Below are 21634 nucleotides of genomic sequence, written 5' to 3'. Positions count from 1 at the left end.
AAGCACATTCATCCATCATAAAAAGTTATCTATTCGGCTTTAATGATGTGTTTGGCTGTTTTAACTCTGATTGTGTTTGGCTGAAAGAAGAAAGTCATTTACACCTATGGCTTGATGGTGAGTAGCCTAAAATATGGGATAATTTTCAATTTTGGGTGAACTAACCCTTTAAGTGAGTGGTACTAAAATATAACTACTTAAAGAATGCCATGTTCCATTTTCAACATATTATATTTCACATACAGTCTCGGTCTTATTTAATGAGGATAGTTTGGATAACTACTGGACAACAGGGTCTTCTCAAGACGCGCGCCCCCGTCTGTCGCGTAGTGATAGCGCGCTTCCCCCCGCTCTTCAGAGAGAGAGAGAGAGAGAGAGAGAGAGAGAGGGAGAGAGGGAGGCAAATAAGGCTGAGCAGCGGCAACAGCAGCATCGCCAGTGGCGGCAGCAGCGTCAACGCATCTGCGCGTCTCAGAACTGCCTTGTCTCGGGCCAATCATTCCCTCAGCCCCGTTACCGATTGAGATTTAACAGCGGCTTTGGATCTTAACGAGCCTTCTACATCCTCGTCGACATCTCGGCGTCAGTCCCCGTTCGCTTGACTACCGGTTCCGTGCATATCTACACTGTTTCTTGAATTTTTAATGGAAAATGGCGTTGTTTGCTCAGTCCTCCAGTCTGTTCTGCGTGCTCTCCGTCCAAACTGTGCTGCTCCTCAGCTTCTCCTCACCGGGTACGGCGACGCTCCTCTTCCCTCAGCACTACACGTAAGTACCTCAAGAAGAAGCGCGAGCGCGGAACGCGTCTTCTGCGCGCGTTTCACAGCGTCCCAGTTTCGTGAGACACTCGAGATGTTCCCGTTAACGCGTCAATTTGTTTTTATTTTTTAATCAGCGTTCATATTTGTAGTCCTAAGCAATTCTGCACGATTGTTTACCATTGCCAAGGAGGTTAGTCGTTCAATTATGTATTAAAAGAGGCGTGACAGGAGAACGGCGATAGTTAGCGGTTCAGCGTGGATGCATTCGTAGTTGCTTGCTGTCATGTTACCGATCACGGATACGTCGGTAACGACGGCGGAATGTTCCGCACGCTTGAATGCTGCTACTTTTTGACAGAAGCGCATCACGCAAACGCTTTTTTTCTTACTGAACTGTCAGCTTTTAGATACAGGATTCCCACGGTCATGAATAACCTGAAAAAAAAAAAATGCTGTTTAACAGTCCTGGAAAAGTCATTTTAAGATCTTAGGATTGTAGTGCGACCAGCTTCAAAATGTGAGCGAGTGGAAATGTCTGTAAAATAATTCTAAAATAATTTCATTGGTCAAAAGGTGCGCGCGAGGATATTGTAGATAATAGCACGTTTCTTTAAAAACGTAAGTTAGTTTTTGTTTAGTTATGATTTAATTATGGTTTAGAATATGGAGTTTCGTTGTACAATGACAATAAAAGGAATCTGAATCTGAAAATTCTTGTACTCATGAAAAATACTGTGAGTCTCACTTGTGTATCAGTGACCTGTCTAATATCGATTATGCGGATAAACTACCCATGATAACAGCCTGGAGGAGAATGAGATTGCTCACGTTTTCTTTTAAGCATCAACTTTGCCTGAGACAACTGTTGACACACAGCAATGGGATAGAGCTATACAATTAATGTGGTTTTCTCTTCATTTAATTAATCCATTAACATTTAAAACAACAATTGAGTTCTCCTGTGAGATTTTTCTTTCTTTTCTCCAAAAACTGCAGTAGATTCCTAATGCCTGATATCCCAGATATGCAAGTATGCATACTCCTATTCATAAAGTTTAGAATTGGTTGTTGCAGTATATACTTGAGTTGTGTATGGAGGGATGCTAGGCATCTCATGTTTGCACTGGAGTGTACTGCGCTCCAGCTGCCTCCTGAAGTGAGGGTGCTGGGTCCGTGCCAGTTGTGCGCTCGTATGGGGCAGAGGCTGGATTTGTCCGCTGTGTGCCCACACATGCCAGTCCCCGTGGATTATCTCGTCTCACATGCTGTATGAAATCATAGAATTTTGATGCTGTTTATATAAGGTTTTACGTAATGTAAAATTAAGTTGTGTGTGGTCTTATTTTGGACATTTGCAACAAAACAGGATATTATATTATAGTTCTCTTTTAAATTAGATTATATACGGTGGTTCTCTCGACTCAACTGGTGGGTTGAAATAAAAAATGGTTTGCAAGTCTGTTCAGATAGGGTTGCCATTAACTGCAAAATTTCATTCAAGGATAGTCAAACAAAAAGTCTTAGCAACTTTTAATTTAAATTTAATTTCTTAAAAATATTTTATCACATATTTTTAATAAACTCTATTATTATGTGTCACTTTTTGAGGCATCATCACTGTGTCAAATACAATTATTGTTAATAATAATAATAATAATAATAATAATAACTTAGTTAGGTAAACAGTTTTAGATTTTATAAATATATCCCTCTCTACATTTTGACAGAATTTTATTTTATTTCATGCTTAGCACGATAGTAATTAACCCATAGGTCTTCAATTTATTTCTGCCTGGCAAGAGAACAGTATCGTGCATTTATAAAAGGATTGTTTCACTTTCCCAAGAGCGCAGCATATGTAATCTGTCAACCTTGATAAGCAACGTCTATCAACCTGTCAGAAGCACAGAGACGCTGCCAGAGAACAAATAGTGCATGTCTGGATAGTATTAGAGCTAAATAATACATTAGGCTGGTTTTCAACTCTTGTAATGGTTAATAACTGATAATCTTCTTCATAATACGGTGAAATGGACTATCTTTCGCTCTCTCTGTTTGTGTTTTTCTGTTTGCGGTGTTGTAGCCTGTAGTCACAGAGATTTGCAACGCTTATTTTGCACAGCGCTTTGAGCCTCGAGGCCTTCCCCTCTTTACCAAAGCCAGTCAGTAAGCAAGCATGACCACTATAGAGAAGGATTTAACAAAAGCAAGAAATTCAATCAATAACCAAAACGAAGTCATAGCAATGATCAAGCACGCTTACGTTTATCTTATTGCTTTCATTGTTTCAGTCTGATATTCGTAAATTGGTGACGATAGACAAGGAATGGTGTGTCCTCGTTTCAAATCTCTCTGTCACGCTTTTGAGTGGTATGGACGGAGGAGGCTGCCATGTTGCTTTTAAAGCTTTGTTCCAATGCCTAGTGCGCTGCCAGCATTTTAAGGCATCAGATGCACACTTCCTGATTGTAAACATAGTTCATTCATTATAAAAAAGAACTGAAAAAAGTTCATATAATTAACATGTTGCTGCCTATGTAAAGTGTATCAGTCTGCCACGTATGAAGTTGAAGGGAGCTCATAGTGAGGCAGGTTTTGAAACAGAGCTTAATTGTCATTAAAATTTTTGGGTTTGATTTATAAACAGCAGCGACTGAGATTGTCATTCACAGGTCAACACAAAATTCTCCTTACTGATAACATTTAAGGGTGTTTTTGTATTACAGATTTGCATCAGGATGATGACGCAATACGAGTGAGGGACATGCGCTCTTTTGGGAACAATTACCTCCAGTCATGCTAGTTAATGGCTAAATGACTCAGCATTTAAATAATTTATTTAGAGAGGAAAGTAACCTCTTCTTAGTGACACAAACCGAGTCTCCGCTTTTCTTTCATACGTTTTTTCCTTTTATTTTGAGCTCACTGACAAAAGACATGATTGCGCACCTTTTAAATGTTATCTTTAAAAAAAAAAAATTCTATATAATATCAGGGAATAAATAGCCATAATTTGTCTAAATTGATCTCAAAACTTGAATTTCTTTGTATTCCATTCAGTAGCTTCCTCTTCCTGTCATTCCAAAATCAACTTCCTGTGGGGGCGTGGCCAATTCAATTCAAATTCAAATTCATGCATTGAAATTAGGATTCAGTTCATAAATTCTGAATTGATAGTAGAAATCTTTATTGATAGTATTATTATTATTATTGATGATAATATTTTAAGTCACAATCCTAAGTCTTATTATATGTTTTTAATTTATAATTATATTATATTAATTATCTATTTATTTATGTTATAAAAATATCAGTAATTATGCTTTAGTAGTATTAATTTATTAAGTATTAAGCACAACATGGAATTAAAATTAGAAAGTGGTGTAGCAGTAAAGAATGAGTTTGAACTGTAAGCTTTTTATATAATATTTAAAATAGTCTAAAAATACTTAGTCTCAGTTGAAGTTTTATTAATGTCTTTGTAGTGCGCTCTCCATGGTGCTGAAACGTCACTGTTCAAACACACTTACATGTAAGCTAGTCGAAGTGGCAGTGCGGTGAAGAGAGGGAATTTCAGGGGGTTTCCAATGAAAAGCAAACATACAAAAACAAATACACAAACAAAACTTTTTCATGATTGTAAGGACGAAATGTCACCCAAGAACAAAAAGTACTTTTGTTTTCCATTATGAAATGATTGTAGATCATTGTATGTAGAGCTTATGTAGGCTGGGTTTGTTTACTACTGTACCAGGATCAGTATATGACTCTCAGACAAGAACTAGTAGGCACTAAAGTTTCATTTTGGATATGGATATCATGTTATATTTGATACTGAACACAATAAAATAACCAATAGCATCTGTTATGGAGGTAATGTGAGGATTACGTCCTATCTAACATGCTTTAGGCACCAGTTTTGTGATATTTTGCTATTCTTAATCTGCTTTTCTGTTACATGTGCAGTGAATCTGAAACTTGGCTTTGAATGAGCACCTCTCTAGATACTTTACTACTGGTTTTGTGGTATTTAACCAGGGATATTCAGGCTGGTTAGTCGGGCAACTTTAAAAAGTAATAGAAATAGGAGGTGAGTTAGTGTGAGAGAAACATGATTACCAGCTATTGGCTAACTTAGATGACACTGATGGCTTGTGTACTGAAAGCTTCAGTTAAAATGATTTAAAAATTGTAAGCGTGTTTTTGTATTTTTGTTCATGACATAAACAATATTATTATACATATATATATATATATATATATATATATATACACACACACACACACACACACACACACACACACACACACACACACACACACACACACACAAATGACCCCACAAGGATAGTAGAAGCTGACATTTTTTACGTTTTGGGGACATTTTTGGTCCCCATGAGGAAAACACATCTTGTAAATCTTACTAAATTATGTTTTTTTTCTTTTTTTAAATGTAAAAATGCAGAAAATTGGTTGTGGTTAGGGGTAGAGGAGTGGTTTCACTTTACAATAAGGTTTCATTAAAGGTTAATAATGAATTAACTACTTTATTTAACATGAATGAAAAGAATGAACAATACTTCTACAGCATTTATTAATTTTAGTTAATGTTCATTTTAATATTAACAAATACATTATGGACATAAAATATTGTATTTGGTCAAATATCTGCTTGTACATACTGGCCAGGCACTAAATAAATGCGTTTGTATGATGGAGAGATAAAAAGTATGACCTGGCACATTTTATGGCCTGTGTGAGTATAAAAGAGCAAGCATTCTGGATTCCTGTTCATGCTGGAGGTGTTGTCATTAGCGGTTAGCATCAGTTCTCCCTGAGAAAACATCCCTCACTCTGAAAACCGTTATTTCTCCCTCTGTGACCTTTTCTTGGTTGACATGTTTCCTTCTGCAGCATCTTCGTCCCCGCAAACCATTTATTATCATCTCCGTCTAGATCTTTCATTACTGTGTAATCTAAACACGTTCAGTCTCGTTTCTTTCTTCAGTTCCTGTGTATCTGTCAGTATCTGATCAATAGATTACAGGAAACTCCCTCTGCAGCGGCTCAGCCGCTTGTATTCGCATTGAGGGTTTCTAAGGTCATAGCACTTATAATAACAGAGTTTGGCTTAGTTTGGTTAATTATGTTTGAAAAGCATGAAACGTGAGAGGAAGCAGTACAGTGAGTCAGAGACGGGTCACCCGTCAAAAAATGCATATGGGAAAAGCTTTTTTTATGAACTATTTATTCATTTTAAATTTAAAACCATATACATACACCACATACACAAACACAAAACTTCTCCATGCACACACAAAGGAGCTGTATGTAAGAAATGTATTTCAATTAATCATAAAATGGCCCTGATATGTCACTAGACATTAAGAAATCATGTTCATTTCAAATACTTATATCACTGACAACAGTAGTCCGGCCAGGATATTGTCACTTAAAAAGTGAAGTTGCAGCCCTCAACTGATGTTGATGTTGTCATGTTGTGTTTTGGCCTGAAGCCCCACCCTCCACCTATCTACCAATCATGAAGTCAGTAGTTTTTCGGCATCGGGGTTGCCAGCTCTGCTCTAGTTACCACAGCTACGTAGCAGCCTACGTTCCAGCTAGATCCTGCAGCCTATCTGGCAACCTCGAGTCAGGGGGAGGAGGAGGGGATACGCCGCTCTACAGTAATTTGACAGTGATTGCAGTACCAGTTTTGGCCACAATCTTACATACGGCTCCTTTAACATAAACTTCACATATCCTAAAATAACATACAACATGTACATTCCAAACATTCTTACCCACCCTATACCCAATAGTACACAAAGGAGAAATAATAATAATAATAATAATAATAAACCCTCAAAGAAACAAACTCCGTCAATTAAAGTCAGCCACATGTTATTGCGATTTTCTTCTTTTGCACAATGACATCAAGCCACTAATAATTCTATATATACAATGTCCATCCTCCATCAATGTCCATCGATGTCCTTCATCTTCTTTGCTGCTGTAAGTCCTGCAAGCCATATTCGTTTTTATTTAACTGTAAAACTGTAAAAGGTCCAGCCAACTTCAGGTTGGCATTTGGGAAAATCTAAAGATAATGATGCCATTATTAGATTTTATTTGTGATTTGACATGATTTTAAAGGGTAACTCTCGCCAAAATGCAATCTAGGGTCTTTTTGTTAATCTACCCGAGGCAAACTTTCATTTAAAAGCATAAATTAGAATGGAAATGCCACTTTTTTGACCGTATTTTCGTTTTCGGTCAAAATGCCTTTTGAATGGGAGTGCTTGGGGCACTACAATGATAGCATCAAAAATCGCTATTTTTAAAACACTAAGAAGGCTCGACACAACATGAAGTAGTGAAGTTTGCTCGAAGTATCACCAGGGGCTCTACACATTGTTTGTGTACACAGAGTTTACTAAAAAGAAAGATTTTGAACAACTCACTGCAGCTGTGTGTCCGCCGGCATTTTGTCAGTCAAAAATAGCCGATCTCCGAATGCAACGTAACAGGGAGGAGAGTAAAGATGGAAAGCTCCTAAAGCTTAGTTCCATATAAATTCACGGATAATTTGTTGTTTTGTCGTTAGTGAAAATCAATATTGACCTTGTATTTGAAAAAGGATCCTCATATAAGAAACAATACTAAAATTCAGAGTTGATTTTATTCACGCTGCTAGGCAGCCTGGACACCATGGACCAGATTTTCCCCTCAAAAAGGGAACCAATCACAGAACGGGGAGGGAGCAGCAAGACGATGACGACGTCTGTGCGACACACCGAAGCAGTTTGTTTATATCTATGGATCCAACATGGCATTAGACGTGAAGTTATTCGTTGAATTTCTGTCGCTCTACATACGTCATCTGGTATAATTGAAACGATTGGCTATGAGCTACGTACAGGCGCATTTGATAGACATTAGTAGCGCCCAATAAACGGCTCTGGGCATTCAGAAACCACACCTCAAATACGAGAAAATGAACATGTGGTTCCCAGACGAGGTCTGATGTTAGCCAGGCTATGATTTGACATGATTTTAAGGTCAAATCTTTGCAAACCATTTTGCAGATTTGTTTTTGCCCAAAAGAGTGGTCTGGTGGTGTTCAAATGGCCACAGAGTGAATCAACTTCCCTTTAAAGGGAGCTTGAGTGAATTGAATCTCAGCTGCCAAATGACATTTAACTTAACTGAATCTACCTCTAATGGATATTTTGTAACGTGACACTAAACCAAAGTAGCCTGCAAATTGAATTGAGTAGAGGTAACTGCTGCTTGTTTCCTCACTATCACTATTACCATAGCTCATAGAGTTAGGGTTATGGATGTGAGCACACCCTTAACTATAAGTACATACTTTTACTGTGCATGCATTGGCACACCTTTTATCTATTGCTTTCAAGTTATTTTATCGGTACATGCATTATCTGGGAATCAAACCCATGAACTTGATGTTTCTAGCGCCATGCTCTACTGGAACAATCAAGAAAGTAAAGTCACAGCGTTTGTGCTATGGACTCAAACCGTGTGGCAATGGAGAGGGTGTGCTGACCTTTTCTTCACTCACACCGGCCACTTTATTAGGTACACCTTGCTAGAACTGGGTTGGACTCCCTTTTGCCTTCAGAACTGCCTTAATTCTTCGTGGCATGGATTCAACAAGGTGCTGGAAACATTCCTCAGAGATTTTGGTCCATATTGTCATGAGAGCATCACACAGTTTCTGCAGATTTGTCGGCTTCACATCCATGATACGAATCTCCCGTTCCCGCACATCTCAAAGCTGCTGTATTGGATTGAGATCTGGTGACTGTGGAGGCCGTTTGAGTTTAATGAACTCACTGTCATGCTCAAGAAACAAGTTTGAGATGATTTGAGCTTTGTGACATCCTATCCTGCTGGAAGTATCCATCAGAAGATGAGTTCACTGTGGTCATAAAGGGATGGACATGGTTAGCAAGAAGACTTAGGTCGGCTGTGGCGTTTAAATGATGCTCAATTGGTACTAAAGGGCCCAAACTGTGCCAAGAAAATATATAACAAACCATCACACCACCAGCAGCCTGAACTGTTGATACAAGGCTGGATGATCCATGCTTTCATGTTGTTTACGCCAAATCCTGACCCTCATCTGAATGTCGCAGCAGAAATCCAGACTCATCAGACCCGGAAAAGTTTTTCCAATCTTCTATTGTCCAATTTTGGTCAGTCTGTGTGAATTGGAGCCTCAGTGTGCTGTTCATAGCTGACAGGATTAACTTATATAATTGTATACTATATATACTTTGTTTAAAATATTATATCTTACAAAACATGGTTAGACGTCACTTGTATATAAAGAAAATAGTGCTGAAAATGTCGCATTAGATTATAGTCGCATTAGATGCCAGTTGTGGATTTGTAGAGAAGTGTGTTTTATTGTTGTCAACAACTCTCTACAATGCGAGTAAATCATCTGCATATGCGACCAAATTTCACGTTGGGCGACTAAAAAATGTCTTTAATTAGCCAATGGCTAGTAAATTGTACGATTTCAGTCGTCTGTGATTTGAGTTAGTGGCAAAAAAAAAAATCTTTTTAGCGCAGACATAATTTCATTGCCTGCTGAACTTTACGCACCTTTGCTTGGCTGAGAGTGCCCTCTGTCATTTTCTCTCACACACACTCGGCGTTAGAGAAAGAGAGAGGCTTACGTATGCCACGTAAAGAGATTCAACGCTGTCCCAATCTGACCAGTGCTGTGTCCACATGAAAGTTAATAATTTGCATGTGCTTTTTAGCCTTGCCATTTTAAACAAAGCGTGAAAAACCCTCCGCAAAAGATATCTGAAGCATATTGAGCTCCCTTTCACGTCTTCCTGAGCTTAAATGGACAATTTCACACAAAATTATGTCAAAATGCCCATCTTGGGGAGTATCCTAGAGTAGTATCCTACAGTTGAGAGAGAAAAAGCATGTGTACAGTATCCGTATGGATCCATGCATTATTTCTTAAAGTGACGTCAGCCTAATATTCCTGCTGCTGTCTGTTTTTAATGTTAAAGTCCCCCTGTAGTCAATCATTTTATCCCTTAAAACTCATCTTTGGTCACCAAAATTGCATATTTAAACCTTTTTTCCTGTGAATTCTTTTTTTTCATGCCTTAAAATAGCTTCAGTGTAACTCTACACCCTTGCTTCCTTTACTATAAGCTGAACCACAATTTACTAAACCGCCTCCACTCAGTCAACTTTACTGAGTAAACGCTGTGCAATGGTATCACTCTTTACAACACTCTTTACACAATTTTTTTGTATTTTATGTATGTAGATTTTTTTCATTTGCATTGTCCTTGCATGTAAAAGGTCTGGCAAGTACAATAAAAAATGCACTATCCAATGGCGACTCGTGTGTCCACAGAGGGTTGGCCAATGTGACGCATTCTTCTGCTAATCTTCTCATCCTTGTCATTCAAATGAAGCTGACATTTCATGATGGCATTTCTTTTTCTGTGTTATCTTTAAATGACAAATGACCATGTCGCTCCGCCGATGGTGGAGATAGAAGATGCAGAGGGTTGTGTTGTTACTGGCTGTTTTTTAGATTTGCAGTGAAACAGCTGTAATAGAGAGTAAATATCTGAAATCTCAGCACTATGAAAGCTTTGGACTATTTGCAGGTGTTTTAAGGTTTACTCAATATTGAATGAAGTTACGATTGCGTTTATACATGCCATTCATTTGGTCTTAGTCTATGTTTCTTAGTGCTCTTTACCCAGCTCAGTGTACGTTGAGATGCAGGTGCTAAAACCCCCAAAGCTTTTAGTGTGAATATGTGCATGTTTGTTTTAGAAAAGTCAGTCCATTAACTGTGTATTTGCGCATAGGTGTGTGTGTTTTTGCTTATGTATCAATTACTTTTGTCTTAGATCTGAACTCTGAAACATACATACGTTAATGCTTCTATCTATTCTTAATTTAATGCATCATTGTTCCGGAAAGTTCAGACTGCAGTTCATAACATAATTGCTCAATTTAGTTTTTTTTCTAAATATATGTTTTACTTTCAGGTTGCCAACTTCTTTTTTTTTTTGAGTTTAAAAAAATAATAATTTTCTTTTGTGTTTGAAAACATTTTGCTCGATACACATTTTTTTGGGTGCTTTTTACATCTAATTTTGTGTGTCAAAAAATGAGACTCAGTGTTTGGTCAACAGTCTTTAATTTCTATTTTGTCTATTTCCACTGGAATAACAGCTCTTGTTCTTTCCAAAAAGGCAATAATATACTCACGGATTTGTGTAGATACGCCAAGGTATTTTATATTTTTAAAATGTAAAAAATTTATTTTTTGAAAATTACAAGGTCGCATAATTTTTTTTTTTTTTAATTAACCTGCAAAGTCCAAAGTGCCAAAAATACCTGAGTAAGGATTTAATTTAATTTAATTTAATTTAATTTAATTTAATTTAATTTTATTTAATTTTATTTTATTTTATTTTATTTTATTTTATTTTATTTTATTTTATTTTATTTTATTTTATTTTATTTTATTTTATTTTATTTTATTTTATTTTATTTTATTTTATTTTATTTTTTGCATCGAATTACATTTTTTTATTATTATTATTATTATTTTACATTTAATATGTTTCAATTATCAGTCAGTTTTGTTAAAAGTGAATGGTGACCACAACTGTCGAGCAAGACTTTCACACAATCATAAGACTTCAGAAGACTTAGATTACAGTGCTGACATTTTACACAGTACTTTTTATGTCAGTGTCAGTGTCAATGTCAAGTTTACTTTACTTTACAAGATACTTTCATGTTCCATGAAATAAATAAAGACATACAGGTTTGGACCTACATGAGGGTGAGTAAATAATGACAGAAGTTTTATTTTAGGCTGCACTATCCCTTTAAGTACGACAAGCTGCAAACTTGCAGTGCAATTGCCTGAGCAGCTTCACGTCTGTGTTTGTGTACAGAACGTTCCTGGCCTAAGACAGCATTTTCTTACCTTCCACTCTCTATCCATCTCTCTTCTGCTGAATCTCATTGTGTTAAGAGCTTTAGGAGCTGCAGGCAGATATACAGCTCTGATCTCCGGACGTTTGATCGCTTCATTCAGGTTTGGCCCAGTTAGCAAGTGTTGCTGCTGCTTAGGGAGGCATTTCTGTCAGAACCGGGCTTTCTTTATCATTCGGCTCCTTAAACATCCACTCTTACCTGCCAACAGCCGACCAGCCCACTGCCAGAGAGAGAGACAGGATGAGAGTTTAGAAGGGTAGTGATTAAAGTTGAAATTGAGCCTGTTTACTTTCTTAAAGTGATAGTTCACCCCAAAATAAAGATTCTGTCATCATTTACTCAGCATGTCTTTTACTTCATGTCATTCAAAGCATATGCATCGATCTTGAAACATGTATTTTTGAGTCGTCAATAATCGGTATTAAATGCTGAGAAACAAAGTAATAGTGATTCGAAAGCAATTCAGTGCTTTGATATAAATAAACGTTAAAAAACTACATGTGCGAATTAATGAAGACGTTGTGCGCCGTCACTGACTCCTTTATAGACACGCGCTACAAAATATTAGTCCCCCTGAGGGCCGCTGTGTAATTCACATCCCGACTAAGACACTTTGGGGGAAGCATTTAAAGGTCCCATATTGTCAAAACTGAAATTTCCTGGCTTTTTTCATGATAACAGTGGTCTAGGGACTATGAAACTACCATATAAGTTTCAAAGCAGTCGATCCACAGACAAATGCGCACAGCCTGGATGAAGAAGCTGTGCCCTTTCACAAACCGTTGTGACTTCTGTATAAATGTGATGTCAGAACTACACAGTCACCGCCTTAGTCATCACGCCCACCAATGGTGGGTCACTCAGAAAACAACAGGCCAATCAGAAGAGAGGCTCATGAATATTAAGTAGACAGGCCAAAATCGACCTGTTCTTGGCAGAGCTCCTGAGAAAGGAGCTGTACAAATATATTGAGATGGTTTTTGGTACTTGTACCGCAAATCTATATTCTTAAGGACATCAAAACCTAAAATAAAACTTCTGAAAGGTGCACAATATGGGACCTTTAAATAATCCTATGAATGCATATAAAAAAAATGCAGAATCGAATCAAATTATTCTAATTTTAATGTGAATCGTTCTGAATGTGCAAAAATCGCTATTGAATCGAATTTAAAACCTATGAATCGTGAATCGAATCGATTCGCTGTCTACCCAAAGATTCACAGCCCTAATTTTTTTAAAATAATATACTGGTCAATCTTGTTAATCAATGTGAATAATGCCTTTAAAGCTGCAAAAAAATGATAAATAGTAAATAGTTTAGCTCTTCGGAAGTCACGCAATAACTGTTTCTGGAGTTAACTAAATGCTGGAAAAACAGAAAAACTTACAGAAGAGTTCACAGGAAACACACACTCTCTTATGAAATAATATATTTATTTTTAAAACATTATATTATTAAATGCTAATAGAATAGCTGGGTTCAGTCATTCTTATCAAGTAAATAAGACTGCTCAGTCAGAAACACACACACACACACACACACTTGCACACACACGCAGGATTTCTTTAGGGGCTATTCTAGGCTGTGTAACACAGATAAGGGTTATTTCTGACCCCGGGCCGCGGTTGCAAATCTCTGACCATTAGGCGCCAGCAGATAAAGCTGTTATAGGGTTTGTGTGACACTGCTGAAATTCCCCTGTAATGTTCTCCATCGGTTTCCCAAACACTGAATGTTAAAACACCTCATGACTGCGGATGTGCTCTAGCAGATAATAACGCTTTTAAAGAAATGTCACACTGTCTTTTTTATAATGTGCTGACATATTTCCTCTTAAAACTAGATGTTGGAGTGCATTATATGACCTCAAGGCTAATAGATGTGCAGGAAAAGCCACAAACTCCAATTTTGGTTTAATTTAAGTCTTTAAAGTTGTCATTTGGAAGCCTTTACTACTGTTATTATTATTATTATAATTTTTTATACCCATGGGAAATTCATAAGCGCAAGATTGACGGCACCCGGGACATTCAAGGTCACAAGGTCACAGTCAAAATAAAAGCAATTATATTAATTGTAATTCATGATCGCCTCTGCAATATGAAACAGCTTTCTGGTGCAGAATCACACTCAAATGCTAATAACTCCTAAAAATTCTGCTGTGTGTCTGAAAAAACTATTTCAGTCTTTATCCATCTGTTTTGATTAAATGTCTTTGACTTTTAGTCTTTGACTGCCCTAATTTATAACTTTTTTGATGTTATGACAAAATGGTAATGTTTTTGTAACATTGTCCAAGCTTTTATAAAAAAAAAAATCATATAGGCTATATGTTTTTTTTATCTTTTTTTTATTTAATGAAATTTTTTATTATTCTATTCTTTTCTATTCTATATATCATTACTGGGACATCAGTCATAGTGTGCAATATTAACAAAGTCAGTAGCAGGCACAGATACACACCATTTGGTGACTTTTGCGATACTCTTTTTCAATGTGCTACGATTAGGAATCCACATATTCTATTGTCTCTCACTATATAGGACAGATAGTGTGTGAATTGGGATTTAGCCGTTATGTGATGGTGATTATTACTGATTTGCATTGCTGTTGTTAACCGATGCTGTCTGTGTGTGTGTAACAGGATGATGCACTGGGCCGGCCGTATAGAGAAGGAACTGGAGAAGGTTCTGCAGCTGGTCACCGGAGGCCAACAAATGAAGGGAGTAAGTTGAACATCTTTAACTTGTTAGACCGTACTACAAATCTAGTTATATAATATCTAGTTATATAATATTCTATAATATAAAGAAATTCTGGAGTTACAGAGTTAGGGCAAGGGCATCTCTCTTCCGTACATCAGTGTGGAAGTGACCATAATAATCACACAGTATTGTTTATCTTTGTTTTGGTGCCTTAGGAAGAAGCTTTAACTTGTTTATGATGTTATGATAACAGTGGTTGCATAAGATGATTACAGTAATAGCAGTGTTTTTTTTGTTGTTGTGTGTAGTTGTTTCAATAGAGACATTTCATAACAATAATTTTCTGTTGACAGCAGTCTTGGGCACTAAGCAATAATTTTACGGTAGTTTCTGAAAGCTTGACATATACTGTATATTTCATATTGAATATTTCACATGAATGTTTCACTAGTTAAATCAATGACTATTCTGAATATTTTGTTAAATGGCATAAAACAATTTCTTAATATTTAAATATAGTGAGACCATGAAAAGGCATTTTTGATGCAATTTTTGTTCATTACAAATTACAGTATGTTCATAATTTTTGTGATGAGTAGAATAAAAAATAAAATAATATAAATAAAAAATGATATAATATATTTTGGTCTCATATAGCACTTTTAAATATTTATTTCAATATTAATACATTATTTAAAGTAAATCATGTATCTCTGGGTATTTCCATTTCCAAGCTGTGGGAGTTTTTGTTTGTTTGCATTAAATATATATATATATATATATATATTGCTGGGATAAACAGCAGAGTTAGTGATTGGGAGGATGAACATTCTCAGTTTTTGGAAAGTATATTTTAATTTGTCCATCCATGTGTGTGTGTGTGTGTGTGTGTGTTTTAGAAAATCAGTTTGGGACACTGAATGCATGCAAGTCTGTGTTTGCACTCTCGGTAGCCGGAGGTTGCTGAGTCTGTGGTCTGAGTGTGTGTGTGCAGTGAGTCTGTGAAAGCGCATTTATCTCCGGCCCAAACAGGAGTCGTCACAGGGAGTGCTAAATGGCCCAGCATGTGCAGAAAAAGCCATTTTCTAAATGGATGCCTCTCCCTATATGTGCGTCTGATAGAAATCTTCCCTGGGCTACGGCGGCCCGCTAACAAGATTGCTTTCCTTCGTCACTCTCTCTTTCCTTTTCATGCCCAGTTTATTCCGATATTCTTTTCCCACCCTTTATGAAAAAAAAAAAGTCTTGCAAATGAATTCTAAGCATTTTTTTTAGCTTCTCAAAGTTATTTTTGAGAAAGTAAATAGAATGGACTGGCCGCATTCAGCGTGCAACAATCTTGAATACGTATTTGGATATTTTGCTTGAAAACTTGGTGTGTTGGAAATATTTGGGGAAAAAGAACAAGTCAGAAAGATCACAATCTTAACACAAGCTGAACATTAATACTTAACCATAAGGTAAAGTCAGGTAGCAGATGTTATTCTGGTTAGATAAACCCAGTAAACATGGTTAGGAGGAGTAGTGATAGAATGATAGGATGTATGATAGTGATATAATCTGATGACATTTGGTCATTTTGAGATGATTTGAGAGGTTTGGCTGAATATGAACTTCAGAGTTCCCCTTTTTTTTGTATTATTATTATTTTTGGTTGATTTTTGAGTAAATATGTAATGTAGTGTCCAAAACATTTAAATCGGGAGTTTCATTCCTTTAAAAATGAAAATTAATGGAAAGTTTAGTACAAATTTAAAACAAAGAACCCATGCCACATGAGATTACAGTACGTTTTATGCAAGTATATTGATAATTTTACTGGTCGTATCTAGGGCTGGGTACCGAGTTCGATACTTTTTAGGTACCGACCGAATTGCCTCGATACTATTGAGTATCGAAAAATGACTTGTTGTTCGGTACCAGATTTCGATACCTAAGGGGTTAACTCGTCAACTGTCAGTGCTCAAACAAATACATGTGAAATGCACAACGACACACCTAAATATGTGGAAAAGTCGATCAAAAGTGTGCCTACATTTCTCCAGGCTCGATGCCAACAGCGCGCGATGCAGTATTTGCTGTAAAATAATTGCTGCAAAGACCGGTACCACGACAGATATGATGAAGACCTTGACAGTGCACGGAGTAAACATAAGAGCAGAAAGTTGCTCCGTCTTCGACTTTGAGATAGATGAAGAGATAGCCTACCTTGTTGATCACTCTGACAGTGTTCATATTGCAATAATGACCTACTGAATGTACACTGCCGTTCAAAAATGTGTTGGTCAGTCAGAATTTTTTTTCAGTAAGGATGCATTGAAGTGATAAAAAATTACCTTAAAACATGTGTAATGTTACAAAAGATTTCTGTTTCAAATAAATGCTGTTCTTTTGAAATTTCAATTCATCAAAGAATCATGAAAAAATGTATCACAGTTTCCAAAAATATTAAGTAGCAAACTGTTTTCATATTTCTGAAGGATCATGTGACACTGAAGTAATGATTTTGAAAATTCAGCTTTGACATCACAGGAATAAATTACATTTTGAAATATATTCAAATAAGATTTTAAATTGTAATACTATTTCACACTGTTACAAGTTTTACTGTATTTTTGATCAAACAAATTCAGCTTTGGTGAGCATGAGCTCTTTATATAAAAAAAAAAGTGTTCCTTTGTGCACTGGCTAAAACCAAAGTTTTTCTGAGGTAATGAGTTATGTAATCTTGTTAAAATGGACTTCATAAAATTGGTATCGTTAGGAACCGGTATCGAAACTGAGGTATCGAAATTGGCACCGGATCGAAAGATTTTGAACAATACCCAGCCCTAGTCGTTTCTTAAATGTATATATTTTATACCACTCTGATGGTTTCACTATTCTGTTTAATTTCATTTTATGAAATTATTTGTTCATATTTAAATATGAGACCATGAAAATGCATTTTTTTATTTATTTAATGCAATCCTTTTTCATTACAGGTTACATTAAAACATAATTTGAATTTAAAAAATAAATTAAATGTGGTCTCAGACATTATTGTATATATATGTGTTCTCAGATTTCTCACACACACACACACACACACACACACACACACACACACACACACACACACACACACACACACACACACACACACACACACACACACACACACACACACACACACACACACACACACACACACACACACACCCACACACACACACACACACACACACACACACCCAGGGTGCTGGAAACAGGAGATCATATTGCTTGTCATGGTTTTACAGTGAGATTTTTGTTTGCAATTCTGAAATTTTTCACAGACCTCCTGGCTGTTAGTGAGAAGAACCCGATTTGAGAAACACTGTTGTAAATATTGTTGTCAGGTTGATTCAGCCATAATATTTTGTAACAAAAAAAAAACAAAACAGTTAATTTAGATACAAATAAAGCACATTTTTAGGTTTCTTGACAAAACATTTTTGCTGGGTATGTGCTGGTAAGCTATGGAATTATTTCAACTAAATAATTTAGATTAAAGAGATTCAGCTGACAAAAGAGTTTGGGAACCCCTGAGATAGATGATCCTTTCAGTTGCATCACTTCCATCTTGATTTACTTTGCTTCACGAAATTAAATAGAATGGACCTTGAAAGCGCTACTCCTTTTCTTTCTTTCTCCGGTTCTATTTCTGTCTCTCTCTGTGTCTTTAGTCAGGGATGTTAGATAAGCAGTCGTACAGCTTTACTCCCACACACACTCCCTAACAAACTACACAGTTCAGTGGCACGGATATAAATAGAACACACTCGTGTGCAACTCTGGGCGCCTCTTCAAGGTTATGACAGCTCATGTTGGGCCAGTCATCTGCATATTTTATGCCTTGTCCTAAGTTTATCTATTTCTTGGTAAATTCTTTTTTCCCCTCTGAAGCCAGATGTGTGTGTTTGTTGGGTATTTGGACACCTGGACTTGTGTGTTTTGTGTAAAAGACAGAAATAGGCAATGAGTCACAAGAAACGGAATGTGCCTCTGAATGCACACTATTCTCTGATTCAGAAAGAAGTAACTAGATTTGCTTGTCCTGAAGTAAAAATACTTAAGCAGACGTTGTGAAATCTGTTCAAATGCCACCAAAAATGTTTTATTTTTGCTTTGTTTTTTTCATTATAATATCTGAACATCCTTAAAACAAGATACATTTATTTCAGAAGCAAAGTTGTTTTCAGAGAATATACCTTGAAATAAATGTATATTTCTTTTAAGCATAAACCTCACAAAATGTTGTTATATTTATGGATTTTTGTTGTGTTAACGCAATTTTCTTATGCAGTTTTGTTATCTTATTTTAAGGATGTTTCGATGAAAATTGATATGCACATATTTGCTTGATATTTTGAATGTGTATGATACATTGCAAATTAACCTAGCATGATACGCTTGTCATGATTGAAATATGCATTGCATTGTAACTGCTAATCAGTGATTTCAGTTAGGCCTAACTGATGTAATGCAGAGAACTTGCTCCTGTGGTCTGTTCATACAAAACACGTTCTTAGCTGTTTTTAACGGGTTTTCTGTATAAACATTCACTAGATGTAGGCTATTTTTTGGACTGTTGAGATGGGTTTTTTAACGTCTCATGTAATGTGCCTCATGTTAAGATGCTATGTCAAGTTAACAGAAATTCAACATGTATATATTCACCTCAAGTTACTTTTGATCCATTGCAATGATCTACGTGTGAATGGCCCCTGATTTGACAAATTAATCTTAGGGTTATCGTATCACACATTGCTGTCATATTACTCAGAAGTTTATCGCGTGTTGTAGTTTTTAATGCAGCCCTAGTAGTAATACTATATGGATTGATAAATAGAAGAACAAATAGTAACATGTTGATTGATAAATGTAAATGTAAAAGTAAAAGAAACATGCTTAAGCTCAGTGAGGCAGGATATGATATCATTCCTTCTCTTTGTCCTGCAGACAGCAGTTAGTGTTTTGAATGACTTAATTAGGATGAAGTCAGGAATCATATTGGAGTAATGTGAACTGTCTAGAGCGACGCTAGAAAGCTGACCTCCATGACCTTTGATCTCTGCTTGCTTTCTGCTGGAGACCATGCATAATTCAAACTGATGGGTCACAGCTAGTAATGCCGGATCTGCTACTGATGTCCCCTAAAGAAAGACAGCAACTTCACAAGTCTGCAGTCAGTATGATGTGTTTTGTCACATGTTATGTAATAGATTCTATTTAATCTTATTTAATTTTACACCATAGTGAAAACACCTAAATATCAGACCTTAAATGGGTTCTCGCACTGTGTCCCCTAGAGGACACTTTGGGGAATGCCTCCAGCATGACCGGTGTCTGAAGCATGTGTGGAAACATGACAATGAACTTGACATTGGCTGGTGGCAGGCTGTGACCCCCTGTAAAACACGTCATCCTCTTATTTGTCTTCATGATCCATTTGTTTGTTTCTGACATCTGAGAACATGCATGATTGTGCTTTCTTGGGCATGGGTGAGGAGCTTACGCGTTCAGTTCTTGAGGGAGCTGAATGCGAGCATTGTGAGGATTTCTCAATGTATAGCTCTGTTTGCGCCAGCCTTATTCATGAAGGATGTTGGGCGTGCATTTGGGTGGAATGTCTTCGACTCTTCGAAGAGGCTGGATATGCTAGGTATGATGCATTCGCAAATCTGACTACAAGAGACAGGTAAGAAGTTAGTATTTGCACTAGCGTGTTCATCTCTCGAGGAAGTTGAAGGCACTCATAGCGATGCATTTGTGGCTGTTCTCGTATGATTCCTTTCAGAGAGATTGAATCTGATTGCCATGACTCTCGAGGGGGTTGTGCGGTTTCAGTAATTTATTTAATCTGGGCTTGACTCTCTCTTGAGAGATGAAAGTTGAGCGCCTGCACTCTGCAGTTCGGGTCCCTCGGCTGGGAGGAGTCGAACAGGAACTTTTCCTTTTATGGTCACCTCTTGTTGGCTCAAATACTGCCACTATTCAATGTATTGTATCTTATTCTTATTAGTAGTTATTATCATAACAATGTTTTGTGAGCTTTATGTTTTTCCATTGATCTCCACGCTGAGGCAGAGAGATCATAAGGGAAACCATCTTAGAGCTCAGCTAGGCAGTGGTACTGAGCTACAGGCTCTCGTTCTGGTAGAGGCCTCTGCTCCCCTGAGGTCCGCCCGACATTGTGTCAAGCTGCTGGCCCTATTTTGTAGCCTCCTTGACTGGCATAGGACGTAGTGCTGAGGCCTCCATCCCATGAGCTTAACCAGGGGCTAAGTTGCTAGGCTCTCTGTAAGCCTCCTTGGCTACTGCCCTTAAACCGGAGCATTGCTAGGCCTCCTCTTGCAATAGAGAGTTATTCTGCCGAGGCCTTCGCTCCCCAGAGCTCCGTCTGGATAGCCGTTCTAAGTTGTTCGGCTCAAGGCGAGTCTCCTTGGAAGCTGTCCTGAATGTGAAACGTAGTTAGGCCTCCTCTCGCTTAAGAGAGTCGTCATGCTGAGGCCTCCATTCTCAGAGCTCCATTCAGTGACGATATTTCCTTAAAGGTATTCTCAGGAATACCAAACCCTTGAGCTCTGCCCGTGGGCTGAGTTTCTTCTTTGACTAGGAAGGAAGGGTGTAAGCCAGGTCTTTCTCTGATAGGGTGTGCAGCTCGGGTTTTGGCCTTATAGAATTAGTCACAACAGCTGCTGGTGTGTACCTCAGGGATGGGGACTCTTTTAGAGTCTTTGACTTTAATGTCAGCCAATGAGGTACTCATCCCTTCAGCATGGCGGAGTGGCCATTCGTTCCCCAAAGTGTCCTATTGGGGATGCAGTGCGAGTTCCCATTCGAAAGGGAACGTCTTGGGTTACACGTGTAACTATGGTTCCCTAAGAAGGGGAACTAGACACTGCGTCTCCTTGCCATGCTTCAGGTATTCCTATGTACGTCTCCTTTAGACAAAGAAGCGTATGACGTGTTTTACTGGTGCCTCTGTTATACTCACAGTTGCATCAGTAGTATGTCATAGGCTGTCGCCGGCCAATGTCAAGTTAATTGTTGTGTTTTCACACATGCTTCAGACTAGGGATGGGAACGACACGGGATTTGGGAAATCGA

At 37.4% G+C, this 21634-nt stretch overlaps 1 protein-coding gene across 4 annotated transcripts in view; it reads left to right on the top strand.

The window, feature by feature from the left end:
* Positions 1-376: 376 nt before the first annotated feature.
* Positions 377-21634, top strand: part of cacna2d2a (calcium channel, voltage-dependent, alpha 2/delta subunit 2a) — a 212215-nt gene continuing 190957 nt past the window's right edge. For 3 of the 4 annotated variants that reach the window (XM_084425667.1, XM_084425666.1, XM_084425664.1), the window contains exons 1-2: positions 398-767; positions 14440-14521. In XM_084425667.1, coding sequence (XP_084281793.1) covers positions 652-767; positions 14440-14521 — 198 coding nt within the window. In that variant the 5' untranslated portion in view covers positions 398-651. Of the gene's footprint in view, positions 768-14439; positions 14522-21634 lie in introns of all 4 variants that reach the window. The other variant, XM_084425665.1, reaches the window with a different exon arrangement.

This window comes from Rutilus rutilus, assembly GCF_951802725.1.
Source record: "Rutilus rutilus genome assembly, chromosome: 12".
Taxonomy (NCBI): Eukaryota; Metazoa; Chordata; class Actinopteri; order Cypriniformes; family Leuciscidae; genus Rutilus; species Rutilus rutilus.
This window is presented reverse-complemented; position numbering and strand designations above follow the sequence as displayed.